Below are 18408 nucleotides of genomic sequence, written 5' to 3'. Positions count from 1 at the left end.
ACTAGGTTTCCCTCAGCACTGGGTCAGGAGCATGGCCAGGTCTGGCCCCAAACAGAAAGAAAATGAAAACTAAATAAAAAGCAAAAACTACTGTTTCAGGGCCTAATTACAAGAGGCAAGAATGCTCAGTCCGATTGTTGCTATTGCACCTGGTTTCTCGAGCCCTGTCAGAAGCGGCCCTTGAGCCAGGAGTGGCCTTCAAGCCAAACAGTAACAGAAGAGTAAGGATGCAGGAATGGGGTGAATTAATGGTGAGGGTTAAATCAAATGCACACAAAACCCCAAATAACCACACTTATGGAGTCATGCAAGTGGGAGAAACACACACGGTGAAGTTGTACTGTAAAAGCATCTGTTTTGTAGGCAGTCAGGTGTTATATGAAGCTCAGGAAAATAAGCCCAGATGAAATGCCTTTATGAAGCACACCTACTTGCAGGACTTGGTTATTTGAATTCGAATGCAGAATGGAGAAGTTTGGATGGTTTAAGATAAATAAAAACTTGGAGGACAGAGTATTCAACTAGCATATGGAAGATTTTAAATGTTTAAAGTTGAAAAAAAGCAAGAATGTCAGGGAATCAGTTTTTGTCAATTTTGAGGATTAATCAAAGGTGCAATAGGCTCAGGTAGGAAACTCCTTTTAGGCTATTAGGTGAAGTTTTACATTTTCTAGATTAGGAGGAATATGTGGAGAGAATTCAAATATCATGTGAATTGTAGAATCAGACAACCAGATAACCTATAGGGAACAATTTAATTTTAGCCCTTGAAAAGTGGAATTATGCAGTGAGACTAGGGTAATTTTGTTAGTAATTCTCAATTCTCACTTAGTCTTTCCATTTCTAAACAGCATTAAAATAAGAAAAACATATATATACTCTTTGGCTTTCAGATAGTTTATTTAATTCTTGTTTCAAGTCTTGTCTGAAAAGACTAGAAATTCCCTTATCTAAACATATTAAAAATACTAATTAAAAAAAGGACTTTACTTTTTACATGTCCAAATTCACTGAGCACTGAAGCACTCTATTATGCTCAGTGAATTAGATCTTTTCACTATTTTTAGCCTAATTGAACGAGAAGAACACAAAGAGTAGGTAATTTATGTTTTCACAATTGCATATCATTTGTAATGTCTTTTTAAGTGCCAAGTTCTTGACTCACATACACCATTTTTTGATCATTCAGCTTAAGAGCTGATTATAAATTTCCTTGGATTTTTTTGAAAGGCTGCTTTATTTCTAACTTTTATTATGCTAAAATATCTACCACCCACCCCGCCCCAAAAGCTATTGGTATTTATTTAAACTTATTACTTATACTACCTTAAAAAATTTATTAACAATATTCTGTGATCATAGCAGATCCTGACAAAATTAGCAACAAATTCTGGTACAACTATAAAAATATCACATACAAGTACTTATAATGATAGGACTTTTAGCTTTAGTCTTTTAAGTTAGTTTAAGAAGTCAATCTACATGTGTAGAATGAATGACAATCCTAATTATTTTACTGAACTTATGATGTAACTAATTGAAAGAAAGAAACACTTTTATTCTATATTTCACCATGGAAAAAGTTTAGTTAATTACATGAAGGCACAACATCACTGTATTTCCAATTTCAGAAGCTTAAAAATGTGAACAAAAAAAAAAAAGCACATTTTAAAATCAGCAAAATGTCTTTAAGTCAAATTCTAAACACTGTTAAATTTTCACTCTCATCTTTCACATAAATAAGGCATAATTTAGTTAAACAAAGAAAACTTTATTTCTGCTACACGTACAACACATTCAGTGCTCTAAGAAAACAACTACTATACGAGTGTTTGCATTAATGTGTGGATTCAAAAACATAAGTCCAACAATCCCTGCTCCCCAGACAGAACAATGCTGTGCAGAGACTATCAGGTATAGGGGGAAAAGCTGTCAACTGTCCACAGGGAATGCGTCCAGTCACATTTTCAGTCAGTCAGCTGAGGGTTACGTCATTATTTAGTCTTTGTTCTGTAGAAAGAACACAACACAAGTATGAAAATCATCACCTGGAAGGAAATAGCTACCGTATATAGTATTCCTAAAATGTTAGGATTCGCTCCTTTACTTATAATCACTGCTATCTGCTTACTTAAGTCATGGACACCCCCAAACAAACAAAACCAAACTTACTCAGAAGGATGATGCAAGCTGGTACTGAATTTCTGGAGGAAAAATGCTGTGAATTAATAAAAAAATCAGGGTCCTTTGAAATACTACGGTTTCTATTTTCCCCAGAAAGAGAAATAACTTTGTACATTCACCAGACCCATTTTAAAAAAGAACCCAACTACTTTCAAAGTTATACTCATACTGTTTTTGGACCACACCCAGCTGTGCTCAGTAAGGAATTACTCCCGGGCTCTGCACTCAGGAATTACTCCGGCAGAGCTAGGGGGACCATACAAGGCGCCCAGGATCAAACCCAGGTTGGCTATATGCAAGGCAAGTGCCCTCCCCACTGTACTATCTCTCCAATCCCTCAAAGTTATATTCTTAAACCAGTTTCTTCTATTTCCTAAGTGAGAGTCATTTAAATCTAGGCTCACTGCTCAGAGTCAAAAAAAACTAGCCCTCTTAAGTTGTATTTATAGTCCATGGTGGGTGCAGGGAGGGGGAACAACTTTTATTTTAAATATTCTAATATTTGGGGTTGGAGTGGTTGGGTGCTTGCCTTGCACGTGGCAGAACCGGGTTAGAACCTGGGCATTTCATATGGTCCCCTGAGCTCGCCAGGAATGATTCCTGAGTGCAGAGTCTGAAGTAACCCTTAAGCACCGCCAGGTGAGGCCCAAAATAAATATTCTAATATTTTAATATTATTTATGTATATAAAACATTTTAACTACAAATTCAATTATTTTTAAGACTTTATAATCAAATACAAAAGCGCACCCTCTGCCCCCAAACTTTAATTACTAAAATTGTGTAAAATTTAGGAAAATACTTTGAAAAAAAATTCCTTATTTAAACTACTTAGTGCTATTACTTTTGCCAGTGGGTTCTAAAATTCAGATTAAGAAGTGCTTACCTCAACAATCAGTAAGTTCTTTGTCGTTTGTTAGATTCTTCTCTTGGGGAATCTGCCAGCATAACTTTCAGCCTGACTCCATTCAGGATCTTGCCATGTAAAGTGCTAATGGCATCATTAGCACTTAGTCTATCTGCATATTTGGCATACCCCACATTTTTTCCTGACACAAGGTAAACTTCGATCAGGTTACCAAAGCGACTGAAACAAAGTAAAAAAATGAACTGAAATGGATAAATACAGATTCTCCAGAAGAATGAGACCCATCCCTCTCCCCAAATCTTGTCAGCAAAACATACAACAATTCTACCAATCTTACTGTCTTTAAAAGGTTTTTGGTTTTTGTGGGGTTTTTTTGCATGCTAGCGATCAAACCCAGAAGCCTCACACATATTCTTTTTCTTTTTGGTTTGTTTGTTTTTTGTTTTGTTTTTACTTTTTGGGTCACACTCGACAATCACAGGTACTCCTGGCTTTGCACTCAGGAATTACCCCTGGTGGTGCTCAGGGGACCATATGGGATGCTGAGAATCGAACCTGGCTTGGCCACATGCAAGGCAAACGCCCTACCCGCTGTGCTATTGCTTCAGTCCCTCACACATATTCTTTCTAATAGTACCCATGCTTCCAGGCAATTTTTCCTTTTTTCCTAATATTTTCTTGAGGGTGTTTGGGCCACAACTGGCTTTGCTCAGGATTTACGCGTGGGTGGGGTTCCAACCATAAGGCAGTGTTGGGGATCAAAGACATGCTATGTGCAAGGCAAGCACTTTATCTGCTGTACTATGTTTTGAGCCCTCCTTAATATTTTATTTATTTCTGTAATATTGGGGATTTAAGACAAAGCTTCACAGATGTATTCTCTAACTGAACTACAGTCTAAGGCCCCAATCTTAGTTTTAAACATCTCTATCAGTTAGTTTCTCTTCAATGTCACTCAGGTCTTTTTCCTCATGCAGACCATCTTTATCTTTTTTTTTTTTGAAGTAAATAGATTTTATTTGGGGGTTTTGGAGAGGAAGAGAATGAGAGAGTAACGTACTCAAGAGAGAACACGGGCTTCTCCAAGGGCGGAGAGAGCCCCTACACACATCCTGGCATTAGACATGAAAGCATGAAAGTACACATCTCAAGAGGGGAGATGCGGGCGACACATGTGCTCAGCCCACATGTACTCGGCCACGTGGGCGCAAGCAGCACAAGGGCTCGGGGCAGCATATGCGCCACCATCTTTATCTTTTTTCTCAGACTACTGTAATATCCTCTTCATTAGTTTTCCAGACCTGTGGGCTACTCTCTCTATTCCATTCCTTAATCTGTCCTCTGGTATTCCTTAAATAGAATATGATCATTTTCTCATTTAAAATCCAGTAAGGGGGTTGGAGCTCAACATAAGGAATAGTCATCATTCAAGTTTTGTATCTTTATTGCTTCCAGGATAAGAACAAACTTCCAAACAAACTTTATGGGGCCAGGGCAATAGTACAGCAAATAAAGCACGTGACTTGCACGTCGCTATCTGGTCCAATCCCCACACCTATATGGTTCCCTGAGCACTGCCAGATGTGGCCCAAAACCAAACCTACAACAACAAAAGAAAAACTAACCTTATGGGCACTTCCTTCCAAGGTCACTGTCCTCTACAGCATTTGATCTTCCCTCACAATTTCTTAAAGCCCAAACTCTGAAAACCTTCCCTAATTGCTCTGGCAGGAATAATCATCCATAGTCTCAGCTTTCTTCTCCAGCTAAATTATTATTTTGTGTGCAGGTTACCACTGTACCTTGCTTCTTGTACAAAGTCCTCTCTGAATTTTTTTTCCCCTTGATTTTTGAGCCACACCTGGCAGTGCTCAGAGATTATTCCTTGCTCTGCAGTCAGGGACCTCACCCGGAGGGCTCTATGTGGGATTTGGATCACAGCTGGGTCAGCCGTATGCAAGGCAAGAGCCATTGTACAATCGTTTGGCCATTCTCTGAATTTCTCGGATAGGTACCCACTGCTATGTTTTTCATAGTTCATGCATTCCATTTTATAACACCAATAGCACTAGATTGTAATTTCCTATTTACTTATCTGTTTCCTATGAGATTAGGTCCAAAAAAGCCAAGCCTACAATGTCTTGTTTACAGAATGTGCAATAAAGTCTCTAGCAGTGTCTCTCTGCCATAGAAGAGAGACTCAAGAAGCAAATTTAGTAATGAAATAAAGTCCAAATTCTTGAATCACAACTGACATTCTGAGCAGCTCATTAATAAATTTCCTATCTAGAGGCTAGAGCGATAGCACAGCAGGTAGGGCGTTTGCCTTGCACGCAGCTGACCTGGGTTAGATTCCCAGCATTTCATATGGTCCCCTGAGCACCGCCAGGAGTGATTGATTCCTGAGTGCAAAGCCAGGATTCCTCCGCCCCTCTCGGAGAGCCCGGCAAGCTACCGAGAGTATTCGATATGCCAGACACAGTAACAACAAAGTCTCCAATGGAGACGTTACTGGGCCCGCTTGAGCAAATCGACGATCAACGGGAAGGCCTTTACTTTACTTTTTTTACATAAAGTTTTACCATTGCAAAGATTTTTAAATTATTGATTTAAATAAATTATATTACGAAACTTTACTTTGTGAAATTAAAATCTTACCAGAAGATATCTTCTAATACATCTAAAGGTAAAGGATGAGGGTTAAACACGATAAAAAGTCTTTCCTTCACAGGAGTTTCAGGAGGGGCTTTCTTTTTGCATGACGGAAGTGCAACATCGGTCTGAATTTGAGGCAACTGTGATCCAGAACTTCCTCCAAATTGCTGTTGAAAAGTTACAGGTACACAAATGAGAAAAAAAAAAAGCCACATTTTGTAAATTCTAAACGAAGAGCTATGGACTGATGTGACGGATGGCCCCTACACCATCTTTCACCACAGCTCTGAACTGTTACGTGAGTTATGTGAGTAACAAACACAGGACACATTTCCCTTCTACACTACCAAAATAGTGTGATGGTTAAACTCTCCTTCACTTACCAGAAATTGTTGCTGACTTGGATTATTCCACACCATTGACGCGAGCTGTGCAGCGACCATCTGCGTTGCCATCTTTCTAAGGAGACTGGAGACAATAACTCACAATTTACAAAACACTAGACAATATTCAGTCTCTTAATAGTAGCTCTGTTTTGTGTGACTTTCTCACACAAAAGACGTCACCTGTTTTTTTTTTCTATTTTTAATCTTTAAGTCATAATCATGAACACCCAGAGCTCAGCACTAAACATTCCCCAGAGCTCAGCACTCAATATTACTGAAACGGTACTTACTCTGTTGCATTACTCCCATCATCAATAAAGGAAACACCTATTCGATTCCCAGGCGGGTACTGAAATCCATGTAACTTGTATTTTGCATAAATAGCTGAAGCTACATTAAAGTACTGAACCACTCCATGACCTACAACAAAGGAACGAATATATACAAGGATTACAAAGACTGCAGAGAGGTCATTAAAAGTCTGTGTGCTTCAAAAATGAAGCAATATTGAAATATCATAGTATCACACAACTAATACAAATAGAATGTGTCAGAAAAAAGTCTCATACATGTGTACAAGGGCTGTGTTTCTAAAAATAAAATATTTAGATTTTGGTAAAAACGTGAACATGGTATTTTAAATAAAATGGGATCATTACTTGAAGTTCTATTCATGAATTTAATCTTAGGATACTGGCTTTTATTTAATTTTTAAAAATTCATTTTTGGGCCACATCTGGCGATGCTCAGGGGGTTACTCCTGGCTCTGCACTTAAGAATGACTCCTGGTGATGCTTGGGGAACCATATAGGATGCTGGAGATCAAACTCGGGTTGGCCGCATGCAGGGCATATACCCCACTGTATTATCTTTCCAACCCCCTAGATTTCCTTTGAATAATTAAACATTTTTGCTTTGTTTTTGTGCCACACTGGGTTGGTGGTCAGAGCTTACCTGGCTCTGAACTCAGGGATCACTCATGGTGAGGCTTGGGGAAACATATGGAATGCCAGAGATCAAACTCCGGTTGGCCTAGTGCAGGGGAAGCACCTCCCCACTGTACAATCTCTCTGGCTCCTAATTAAACAATTTTTATAGAGGCCACTCTCGACTGTACACAGAATCAAACTGAGGGCTGGAACATGGCAAGCATGTGCTGTACTTCTTGAGCTATCTCCTTGCCCCTTGACTTTTCTACTTTAATTATTTTATTTGGGCGGTGGAGGAAGCCACACCCAGCTTTTTGCTCAGGGGACCATAGATGCCAGGGATCAAAACCTGGGTCTCTTACACACAAAGCCAGTGCTCCAACCTTTGGCTTTTCTTATAAGGCAGATACAACCACTGCATCTTAAACTTTTATTTTCTTTGAAATCTACTCTGAAATTAAAAAAAAAAATCCCTATCACATTGAGTAAAAATAAAAGTGAGATGTGATACCTGAAAACAGTCATCTGGGTTAGCTGCAGCGGTAGAAAAAGGGATATTTATGAAAAACAAAGGAAGGGAACAGAGGGTCTCAAGATTATAAGTTACATATTTAAAATTCCTTTAAAGAGTTTCTGCTATAGGAATAGATTTTGTTGGAGGGTAGTGTGTATGTGTGTGTGTGTGTGTGTGTGTGTGTGTGAGAGAGAGAGAGAGAGAGAGAGAATTTTAGATCAGTGTCCTTCTAATTCTCTCACACCATCAGTTCTAATCCTTTAAAACAAATCAACATCCCCTTATACTTTTATTTGATGAGTGCTCATTATAGGTATTTCACATCTGTTTCTTCTGATTCCTTTCTACCCCCAACATAGATATCATTAATCATCTCACTTTAAAGCAAGGAAACAGGCTAAGACAGGAGCAGATTAGCATGGTGGCAGCTGGGTGCCATTATGGCATCTGCAGCCGAGTCTGATGTAAATGGAAGATGGGTCCATTTCCATTATGCCACAATACTTCTAACTTAAAAAAAAAAACATTAAAAAGTCAAAGAGCCTAAGAAATATAAAGACATTAAGTTCACATTAGAGAAGAGATCTAATCAATTAACTAACAAGTTCAGATAGGTTTTAAGAATCTTGCTGCTGTAAGAGTGGTAAGAGAGGTAGAGATGCTTGAAATGAAGGCAAGGAGTTTCATACTGAGGTATAAAGCTTATAAATAAATAAGTTTAGGAATGAAGAGGAAAATTTTTAAATGGTTTTATAATTTTGCTTAGCAGTAACCAAGAGCACAAACATTCTGAGTTATTTTTGTTGCAAAATCTGGATACAAAAAAATGCTGTATTTTATGGGAGACAAAATATATTTTTTAAAAAGGCTATATGAAAACAGCATACCCAAGTATTAAGATCACTATATTTACGAGTTTAAAATACAGAAAAAGGAAACAACTCACACAGAATCTGACATAGAAAATGTATTAGAGAAAAGTAATTTTAACAAAACACAATATATTAAAAATAATATTATAAAAAATAACATTATACCATAATTTGAATAAGGATCTCGTTGAACTTCACAATATTCTAATCCTGGTACTATATCAAAAATGCTGAAAAGCTGTTCTTCAGTAAAAGGAACTCTTGATACAACCGACAAGCGTTTGGAAATAGCTTCCTGGCCCCTGTTATCATTCTTCTCAAAGCTTGAAAAATCAGATTGTTGTTCTCCAATAAAAAAAGAAAAAACAAGAAAGAAATGTCAAAATCTTTAAATTTTTACACATTGTAGAATGGACTTAACATTTCAGGTAAAAGAAAATATTAACTATCACTTTACGTTTATGGCATTAAACACAGGCACTACTGTTTGCTCTTAGTCATTAGCAGGTCACGGTCACAAGTGGTCACGGTCCTCCCGTTGTTCATCGATTTGCTCGAGCGGGCCCAGCAACGTCTCCATCATGAGACTTGTTGTTACTGTGTCTGGCATATCGAATACGTCACGGGGAGCTTGCCAGGCTCTGCCGTGCGGGCGAGATACTCTCGGTAGCTTGCCGGGCTCTCCGAGAGGGGCGGAGGAATGGAACTCGGGTCGGCCCTGTTGCCCGCTAGTAAGGCAAACGCCCTACTGTTGTGCTATTGCTCCAGCCCAGTCATTAGCAGGAAATCCATAAAATAAAATAGACACCTTTCTACATTCCCCTGTTTTCAACACAGAAACATAAGCAGAAATGTATAGTATAACTTCATAGGAATGTATTTAGGATGCAAGACTGCAATATATACATTTTATCTAAAAGAAAGTTTATATCAAGTAACACTAACAGGCTACGCTTTCACCACTAATTCTTCTCTAACTTCTACTTTTGTCATTCTTCTCTTTGCTTTAGCCCAAATTTTGAAACAATAGCTTAGGAGCAAAATTTTAGGACCCATTTGCCCTAAAACTGTCTACTTGTAAGTGTCTATTTAAAATGCCTTACAGTTTTTGACCAGTTGCAGAGGCAGTTCTCCCCAAGCGTGGTACTGGCACTCAGTTTCATTTTAGAAAACGCACAAATAATCGGAGAAATTCAACTGGAAGTTAAATATTGTTACTATTATAGGAAAATATTAAGTGGTAAACATCAAGAACACGAGTACCTACCAACTTGGAAAAAAAAAAAGCAACAAAATCCCACAACGTTAGACTTTTATTCATTGAAACTTATGAACTGCTAGTAAAAGTATGTAGCACTGCAGCACTGTTCATCGATTTGCTCCAGCGGGAACCAGTAACGTCTCCATCGTGAGACTTCTTGTTACTGTTTTTGGCATATCGAATACGCCACAGGGAGCTTGCCAGGCTCTGCCGTGAGGGATGATGCCCTCGGTAGCTTGCCGGGCTCTCCGAGAGGGACGGAAAAATTTTATAGACTCAAATCAGACAGCATATATGGTTTGTATTTCTAAAATAAGGTAGCCAACTTACCAAATGGAAACATATTGATTCTAGGTTCGTGACCTAAAGTCTCCTGCCGCATACTACTATAATAATCCTGTTCTGAGGATTCAGATGCTTTGTTTTTAGGTTCAGCCAAGATTGCCCTGAAACCTGAAAAAGAGAACCTATTGATAAATTCCAGGCTTCATAGAAAACAGAATGTAACTGTAAATATGCTTGTTAGTACTTGGCAGTTTTATAAAATAAGACAAAACCCACACAATGGCTATCTTCACCAGTTTGACTCTTTTTCTTTGCTAAAAGATTGTGGAGCGCAAACAGAAATAGCAACATTCTAAATTCTAGATCAGTGTGGACATGAAAGATGAGCAATTCTGTTCTCTCTTCCAAACTGTCCCACTATACACAACACTGTCATTCCCTCAGATCCCTCAACATAAAATCCTCCAAGTGCTTTCACATTCATACTGTCATCGGGATTTATCCTCTGAAATAAACTTATGATCTTCCATTCTAGCTTTCTTGTCGTAGCATCAAATTTAGATTCTCATCTCTTAATTACAACCCTTCAATCCTTTGCCATTGGATCAGGGTTTTAAATAGAGGTTGAAGAACTGATTAGCCGCGAAAGATGAAAGAGGTGCCACAATGCCTCTCAAACTTTTAATAAAATGCTTATGCAGGGAAACAAACATATTTTCGAAAAATTTATTTTTATGAGGATTCGTAGCAGGTCTTCGATATCCCAACACCATTACACCTTCCCTATTATTTCATGGCAGAAAGTCCAAAGGTTTCAATATGTTTTTATGTTCCTAAAAGGACTAAAACTTGTACATGTGAATTCCCTGAAAATCCATCCTTGGTCATGTGGTCAGATAAACTGTCTCAAAATAGTATATTATTCTTCTTTTAAAAGGAAGAATGAACATAGAATAGGCTTAGACTCTTCATAATCTGCCACACATAGTTCCAATGTACCTAGTTTTATCTTGAAAATTTTAATTAAAAAAAGTAGATATAAATTTATATAATATATAAATTAAAATATATATGTGAATGTGTTTATATATGTACATGTGTGTATATATATATGTGTGTGTGTGCATGTATATATATATATGCCAGAGTGATAGTACAATTGGTAATGTATATGTGTGTGTACACATACATTATTACATACATTATATGTGTGCACTGTGCATTATACACATATGGGCAGGAGTGACAGTAAAGTTGGCAGTTCACTTGATTTGCATGTGGTTGACCCAGGTTTGATCCCTGCATTCCAAATGGTCTCCTGAGCTGCACCAGAAGTGATCACTAAGACCAGAGTTAGGAGTATATCCTGATCACTGCCACATGTGGCCCAAAAATAAAACAAGAAAAGCCAGTGCCTGTGGAAATAATAACCAAAATATAGGAAGAGCATGTTTACTAAGTCAGGTAGTTGCTCATATTTCCCTTCAATATAGTGTCTCATTAAAAAAAAGATTAATAAAGTCCTCCATGCAATTTTCAGCCTAGGATTATATGATTATATCTATTTTAAATCCCCATTACTAAGATTAAGTTAACAGGCATGGCTATTAGCAATATTCCTTTATAGATCGCTATTGAGAATAATTCTAATGTCTAAACATCTCTAAGAATATTAAACAAACACCTCCTTACTTCGATCACAGTTTTCTATTGCTTGGGCGGCTTGCGATGGTTTTAAATACCGAACATAACCCAAACCTTTACTTTCTCCAGTGACTTTATTCTTAATAATGCTGCAATACTCAATGTCTCCATAAACCTGAGAGTTAAAAATTAGGTAGAATTAATAACTAAACATATTTAAAAACAAACCAATTTTATTTACATCCTTGCTTATTAAAAACAAATTAGAACTTACAATGATATTTAATGAAATAAAAGGTACAAACTAGTAAGACACTAAGAACAATAGTAACAATGACATAAGAATAATAGTAAAAATAATACTTTTCTGAGTATTTGCTTTATACATATTAGTTTATAACAATTATCTTTCAAGAATACACATAGACATACATATGAATATGTATGTCTTATAGCTTACTTATAGACTGGAAGCAAGGTCTATAAAACAATCAAGTAATTTGCTTTAGCTAGGCCTATAATAAATACTACTACAATAATATAGTTCACACACTTGGGCTTGCTTTTGCCCGACTTACTGCCGATGTAAGACACAACAGAGAAAAATGATAAGGCAGGTTCTGAATTCAGTAACTTGAACTTAAACCTTGGTTCCATCACCTATGACTATGTGGTCTTATAAAACAGAACTTTATACTTCATTTTTCTGAATTCGTGTTTCATTATGAAGTCTGAGAGGAAAAATGCCATGATTAGTATTTTTCAGTTTACCTATATTAACTTTGAAGGTTAGCTTTTAAAGGTTTAATGGTTTAATGGTTTTTTAAAGGTTTAAGTCTACAGTGAAATAGATGACTTACCTTTTCAGTCTCAGTAACCACATAACCAATTTGGGATGATAAGGTAGTTAACACAGATGACATCAGACTAGAAAAAAAAGAAGTACCTTGAACTTTTCCCGTAAATCTTCTTCTGTATAGGACTTTGGTATCATGACAAAGATTCTTGTTAGTTCTTCATCTTCAACATCTCGATGACTTCCTGATGATCTGGACTGAGCAATAAAAACCTAAGAAAAGAACAAAACCCCAAGATAATGAAAAAATAAGTGAAAAGGAAATCAAAGGTTTTTCTATTACTTAATTATGCTTACTCGATCAAAGTATAAGATGCATGGAGGTTAAATGCAGTGGAAAAGAGTCTTATTAAAAAAAATTAGTCATCTTGACTGACATTACTTGTTTATAGGATAAAAAGATATTATAAGTACCAATCCATAAACTGTATTTTGTCTACATAAAATTTTACTTTTGCAATTTGCTTACAAGAACAACTGCACTGAGAACGTATACTCTGCAGTTTGGTAGTCAATAGATGTCAATTATATAATTGATTAATGTTATTATTAAAATGTTTCACCTTACTGATTTTATTTGTTCTAACAGATTAAGAGAAGAGTATAAAAGTCTATGGACTTATCTTTCTTTTATTTTTTATTTTTTTGCTTTTTGGGTCATACCAAGCGATGCTCAGGGGTTGCTCCTGGCATTGCACTCAGGAATTACTCCTGGCGGTGCTTGGGGGACCATACAGGATGCTGGGGATGGAACAAACACTGTACTATCACTCCTGCCCCTTATCTTTCTTTTAGTTTTATCAGTAAGACTGCAAAATATTTGGGACTGTTCTAAAATGCTAGGACTTTTGTTTTTATGAAATCATCCTCTATCTCTGCTAATATGTCTCATGTCGAATGTGGAATGTAACTCACAAGACTGGAGTATACGCTTTGAAGCTGGGAACTCCAGGTTTGATATAGGGCACCACATGGTTTCCTACAATGTACTGGGAATAGCCCCTGGGCATTGCTCAGAAAGGCCCCCCAAAGCATATTATACTTGTCTTATACCACTCGTTTATTTTTTAATTTTCAAACATCTTGTATCTTGAATTTTCAAATATCTTTTTTATCTTTTACTTAAGCTTTGTCGCTAGCAAACATCATGTGGTTTGTTTTCTTTAAAATTATTCTGTCTTAACATCTGCTGTTTAATTGAAGGGTTTAATCCATTTATGTTTAATGTCATTATTTTTAGTTTGTTTTTATTTTTTTTTTGCTTTTTGGGTCACACCTGGTGATGCTCAGGGGTTAACTTCTGGCTCTGCAGTCAGGAATTACTCCTGGCAGTGCTTGGGGTACCATATAGGATGTTGGGTGGGCCGCCTGCAAGGCAAACAGCCTACCCGCTGCACGATTGCTCCTGCCCCACCATTGCTCCAACCCTGATTTTAGTTTTTAATCCAGTTTTATTCTTATTTTTGTTTGCTTTTGTTTTTTGAACCACACCCAGTGGTGGATTTTATAGTCTCTGAGTCTTGGCCGTTGATGGGGATTACACGGCGCCAGGGGGCCAGGTGGTGGGTGTGACAGAGACTATAAAATCCAGCTCCCAGACGAGAACAGTGCAGTCTTCTGCCCCCGCGCCTGGCTGTTCCTCACTGGGGCCCGTTGGAGGGGCGCGGGTTGAGCTTTCCTCCCCGCCCCAACCAGGGCTCCAGCAACCGAAGACCTCCAGGACCAGCCACCACCATGCTGAGACCACTGTGCGCACACATGAAGGTACTGGCAGAGGGACAAATCCACACGGGTTCCGGGGCCGAGATCTCCAAGCCTACTCGGATTGGAGTCGAGCATCCTCCACCCAGATCCTCCAGATTCCAGTAGGCGGGGGTCACACCCACCACCTGGCCCCCTGGCGCCCTGTAATCCCATCAAAGGCCAAGACTCAGAGACTATAAAATCCAGCTCCGGGAACCTGACATCTTATCAGGACATCTTTTTATGACATCTTATTATCTCATTCCTACTTTGGACAAACTTGCAGGCTATCGAATGTAGCCTGCCCACAGGGCAGAGTCTGGCAAACTCCCCGTGGCCTACCAAATATGCCAAATACCAGTAACAATGATGGGTCTCATTCTCCTAAAGAGCCTTGAATATAATCTCAGGGTTAGGATGAAAGAGACGTTACTGGGGCCTGCTCGAGGCAATCGACGAATAACCCAGTGGTGCTCAGGGATTATTCCTGGCTCTGGGCTCAGGATTGATTGTTGACAGTGCTCAAGTGACCATATGTTCTGATGATTTGAAATGGGTTCTGCGGGATGCAAGGCAAGAGTCTTCTCTTTTATACTATCTTTCTCTCCTTAGGAGATACTTGTATTTTAAATAGCTTTCTTTTTGATATATATATGTACTTAAAAAAAAAGAGGTAACATGAGACACAAATGTGATTCAGTGGTACAGCATATGCTTTTCAAGTATGAAGTTCTAGGTTTAACCCCTAGCACCACAAAACAGGAAAACAATCAAAAAGATTTGATCATATTCTGGGTTATCTCAGTAATGATCCAAATGATCTGGGTGAACAAGAAAAGCACAGGACGTTTTAGACTGATTTTTTTTCTAGTAGTGCAATTTAGTTTTCTTGAAATATCTTTTGTAACATCAGATTACTTGGAATTTAAATCCTTTTAGAGGATTTAAATTTTTATTTAAATTTAAATCACTTTTATTTAATATGCAAAGCTGCTTTGATTTTATAGTATTCCAGAGAAATGTTAAAAATCTCTAACTAGGATGTGGATTTGCTTATAGAAACCTATAGAATTACAGGACAGGAAAAAACAAAATCATTCAGAAAAGTCCTTCAGAAAATCATTAAAATGTCATTCAGAAACACTTAAAATAAGAAATCTGTTATGCCTCTTTGGAAACAGTTGTAACAGAGGTGTGGGGCACTGATTAAAAGATATAGATAGAGATGTCAGTAAATCTATACTACATGTCCACTGGACACTAAGCACTATATGAACTATTAGTGTGGAGTCATGCAAAAATGGCCTCTCAGAAAGTCGGTCTTGTGGGTGGGTCAGAAATGAATGACTACCAGGAAACACAAATAGGGGAAAATGGCGAACTTTTAAATATATGGGAAGATACGTAAAACTTAAAATTATTTCTAAATTTTAGAAGACTGCAATGCTACACATTTCTGATATAGAGGGCAGCACCCAAGCAGAATACAGATCTTATAATAATAAACCACTGATTGGATTTTCTTAAGATTTCTATGATTACAGAATATTTTAAATAAGAAGCATTCCTGAAAAACTAAAATATTTTCCACTCCTATTTTGGAGGTTCATCGATTTCCTTAGGTCACAGAATGACCAGAATGACAATTACTTTGACTCAGATCATCTTTTCTGGCTGTAGGCCTGGAGCTCTCATATTCTTACTTGCTCCCATTTTCTTATCGATCCTGTAAAACTTTACAAAAGCCAAGTTAATGGCTCACATAAAAACAACAACAACAAAAAAACCCTGAAGCAGAATCAACTGAAAATACTGGGGGTGGGAGGTGGGAGTGAGGGGGTTATGAGGGGGTTATGAGGGGTGGGGGGAAACTCTATTCCAGGTGGAGAGCCCAAGTGGCAGAAGCTGAAGAAGCCAGACAATCTGCCTGAGTGCTACAGTGAAACTACTGTGAATAAAAGCATGAAAAACAACTAAAAAACCTCAAGTATCTTTGGGAATATTCAAATTCTCTGTGGAGGCCACATGCAGCGTTGGGATTTTTGCTTGTTTTACTGAACTGTAATCAAGGAAAGAGGGTCGATAAGACTGAAACCTGGGGTATTTGGGAGAGGTTGCCTCAAAGGACAGGTGGTTAGACTCAAAGCAGAAAACCCCTCCCTTGCTACTACCCTAACTGAAAGGAGATCAAAATCATCAAGTAAGAATCAGTAAATTCCGGCTTGTTTTTCCAACAGTCCATGATTTTAGGAATTGTTTCTTGATTCTTTCTTTCTAGAGGGTTATTTCAAGCAAGAAATGGGTAAGAAATTCTGTATGTGACTTATCTGGCCCTTTCCAGAAAAGTCTGCTAACTCCTGGTGGAGTCTACACTGTGTCTTTAGAATTCATTGTTGACCAGGTGTGGAGAAGAGGGGCTGAGTACTGTCCACTGGACTAGGTCCAGCAGAGTCCCCCGCTGTATCCTGAGAACTAGATGTTGTGTCCTTGGAATTCAGTTGGCTGAAGATGTGCTCTCCCGCCCTGGGAATGGGAACAGAGGGGGCTGTGTACTGTCCACTGCTATTCTAGGTCCGGCAGAGTCCCGGGCTCCTTCTTATTCCTGGACAGAGAGACCGCGATGTCCAGAGAGTGACACTGCAGCCTTTTACTGAAGGAAGGATCCTAATATTCTCAAGCTGGGAGGCAGTTGGGGTGGGCGGCAGGGAACGAGAACGTTCCGCCACGGTGCAGCCAAGACTGCAATCAATATCCACGGCCCTTCTTTCTGCAGGATCGCGGGGAGGGCTTCGCTCGGGGCTGAAGAGGAACCACCCGAGTTATGAGCAAGCCCGGAACGCGACCTCGGTTCCCACGGGCCAAGCAGGGGGCAAGAAAGAAGGCGGGGAGGTGGGGCGGGTGGGGGGCGGGGGAAGCTGGGGGTGGACACGACGCTTGCTGGGTGCCAGACGCCGTGCACGTGCACGGACCAAGTCAGCAGCAGCACCCACTGCCCTCCTGCCGGGCGGGCAGGCCACGGAGCCCTTTGCAAAGAAAGGTCCGCTTTCCGAGAAAAGGAGGCGCCAACAAGGCGGGCGCCGCACCCCACGCCCCAGGCCTGATTCCCCAGCCGGGGCTTCAGCAAAGCTCAATCCAAAGTGGCCCCGGGGAGGGACCAGCAGATGACGCGATCGCAGCGGTGTATGTTTGCATGGGGGGGCTCGCGCGGCAAAGCACCGTTCCATCCCGCGCAACCTCCATCCCCAACCCACCGCGGCCCTGAGCCCCGCACGGCGCCGCTCGGGGACTCGGGGCCCAGGACAGGCGAGGCCCGCGCCCAGGGTCAGCGTCCTCTGGCGCCCCTCCGCTCTCGCCCCTCCACCCCAGCATCCCTCCGCCCTGCCCGCCGCCCCGGCCGAGCTCCCGGGAGGCGGGGGGGGGGGGGTCGTCGTCGTCCCGCCCGCACAGCCGCCCTCGACCCCACACCCCTTCCTCCCCGGGACCCCCCAGGCCCCGGGCACCTTGATGGGTTTGGTGTCGTTGGGGCCGAGGCACTGGCCGTGCATCTCCTCCATGGCCCGGCAGGCCTGCGAGCTGCGCGCGAACTTGACGAAGGCGATGCCCTTGGACTCCTTGGTGTGCTTGTCCCGCACCACCCAGATGTCCTGGATCTCACCGAAAGGCGAGAAGCGCTCCCGCAGCACCGACTCCGGCGTGTACTTGCTGATCACCAAGAAGATGCGGCTGTTGGGCGGCTCGTCCAGGCTGTCCACGCCCGGGCGGAAGCCGCCGCCGCCGCCGCCGCCGCCGCCGGCGCTCGCACAGCTGCTCGCCTCGTCCATGCTGCCTCGGCGGGGCGCCCGGGCCCGTGCCGCGCCCCCGGGCCTCCCCGCGACCGCCGCGCCGGTCTCCCGCGGCCGCTCGCAGGCACCGTTGCCAGGCTGCCGCTCCGCTTCCGGAAGGAGGAAGAGTGAAGCGCGGGCGTTGTCCGGCCGCCGGCGGGGAAAGCCGGCTTCTGGGAGAGCGGCCTGCAGCGCCTCCTAGCGGCTCGGGGGAGCCCGACCCAGCCGAGGGCTCCCATCCAGGCCCGCGGGGGCGCGCGCACAGGACTCAGGTGCGCTAGGAAGCCAAGAGGAAAAGGGATGCACCTAACCGCCCCAAACCAGAATTATTCATTCCCCATCCAGTGATAGACTCGGTTCCCACAAGCATCCGTGGGATCTGAGGTCTGG

The 18408-nt window shown here is 40.8% G+C and overlaps 1 protein-coding gene across 2 annotated transcripts; it reads right to left on the bottom strand.

Annotated features, from left to right (window-relative positions):
• Positions 1–2172: 2172 nt before the first annotated feature.
• On the bottom strand, positions 2173–18125 carry RBM45 (RNA binding motif protein 45). 2 transcript variants are annotated; one of them, XM_056110128.1, is made up of 10 exons: positions 17698–18125; positions 12545–12667; positions 11647–11773; positions 10000–10122; positions 8574–8753; positions 6384–6513; positions 6091–6175; positions 5711–5874; positions 3071–3271; positions 2173–2218 (listed from the first exon to the last, which is right to left on the bottom strand). In XM_056110128.1, exons 1-9 carry the CDS (start codon positions 18016–18018, stop codon positions 3079–3081), a joined length of 1446 nt encoding a protein of 481 aa, XP_055966103.1. In that variant the 5' UTR covers positions 18019–18125; the 3' UTR covers positions 2173–2218; positions 3071–3078. The 2 variants fall into 2 exon arrangements, with proteins under 2 accessions (XP_055966103.1, XP_055966104.1); XM_056110129.1 differs by having other exon boundaries at positions 2173–2204.
• Positions 18126–18408: the final 283 nt, after the last annotated feature.

The sequence above is a fragment of the Sorex fumeus genome, unplaced genomic scaffold (assembly GCF_029834395.1).
Source record: "Sorex fumeus unplaced genomic scaffold, SorFum_2.1 ptg000009l, whole genome shotgun sequence".
Lineage (NCBI taxonomy): Eukaryota > Metazoa > Chordata > Mammalia > Eulipotyphla > Soricidae > Sorex > Sorex fumeus.
Note: the sequence above shows the minus strand (reverse complement) of the source record. Positions and strands in the feature narration are given on the sequence as shown.

Excerpts from the sequence above, each read along its gene's own strand:
- RBM45 (XM_056110128.1), bottom strand. The coding sequence starts at position 18,018 with ATGGACGAGGCGAGCAGCTGTGCGAGCGCCGGCGGCGGCGGCGGCGGC. Across the intron at positions 10,123-11,646 it reads AATAGAAAACTGTGATCGAA|GTTTCAGGGCAATCTTGGCT; the intron begins GTAAGGAGGTGT and ends TCTCTTTTTCAG. Across the intron at positions 8,754-9,999 it reads AATCAATATGTTTCCATTTG|AACAACAATCTGATTTTTCA; the intron begins GTAAGTTGGCTA and ends TTTTTATTGGAG.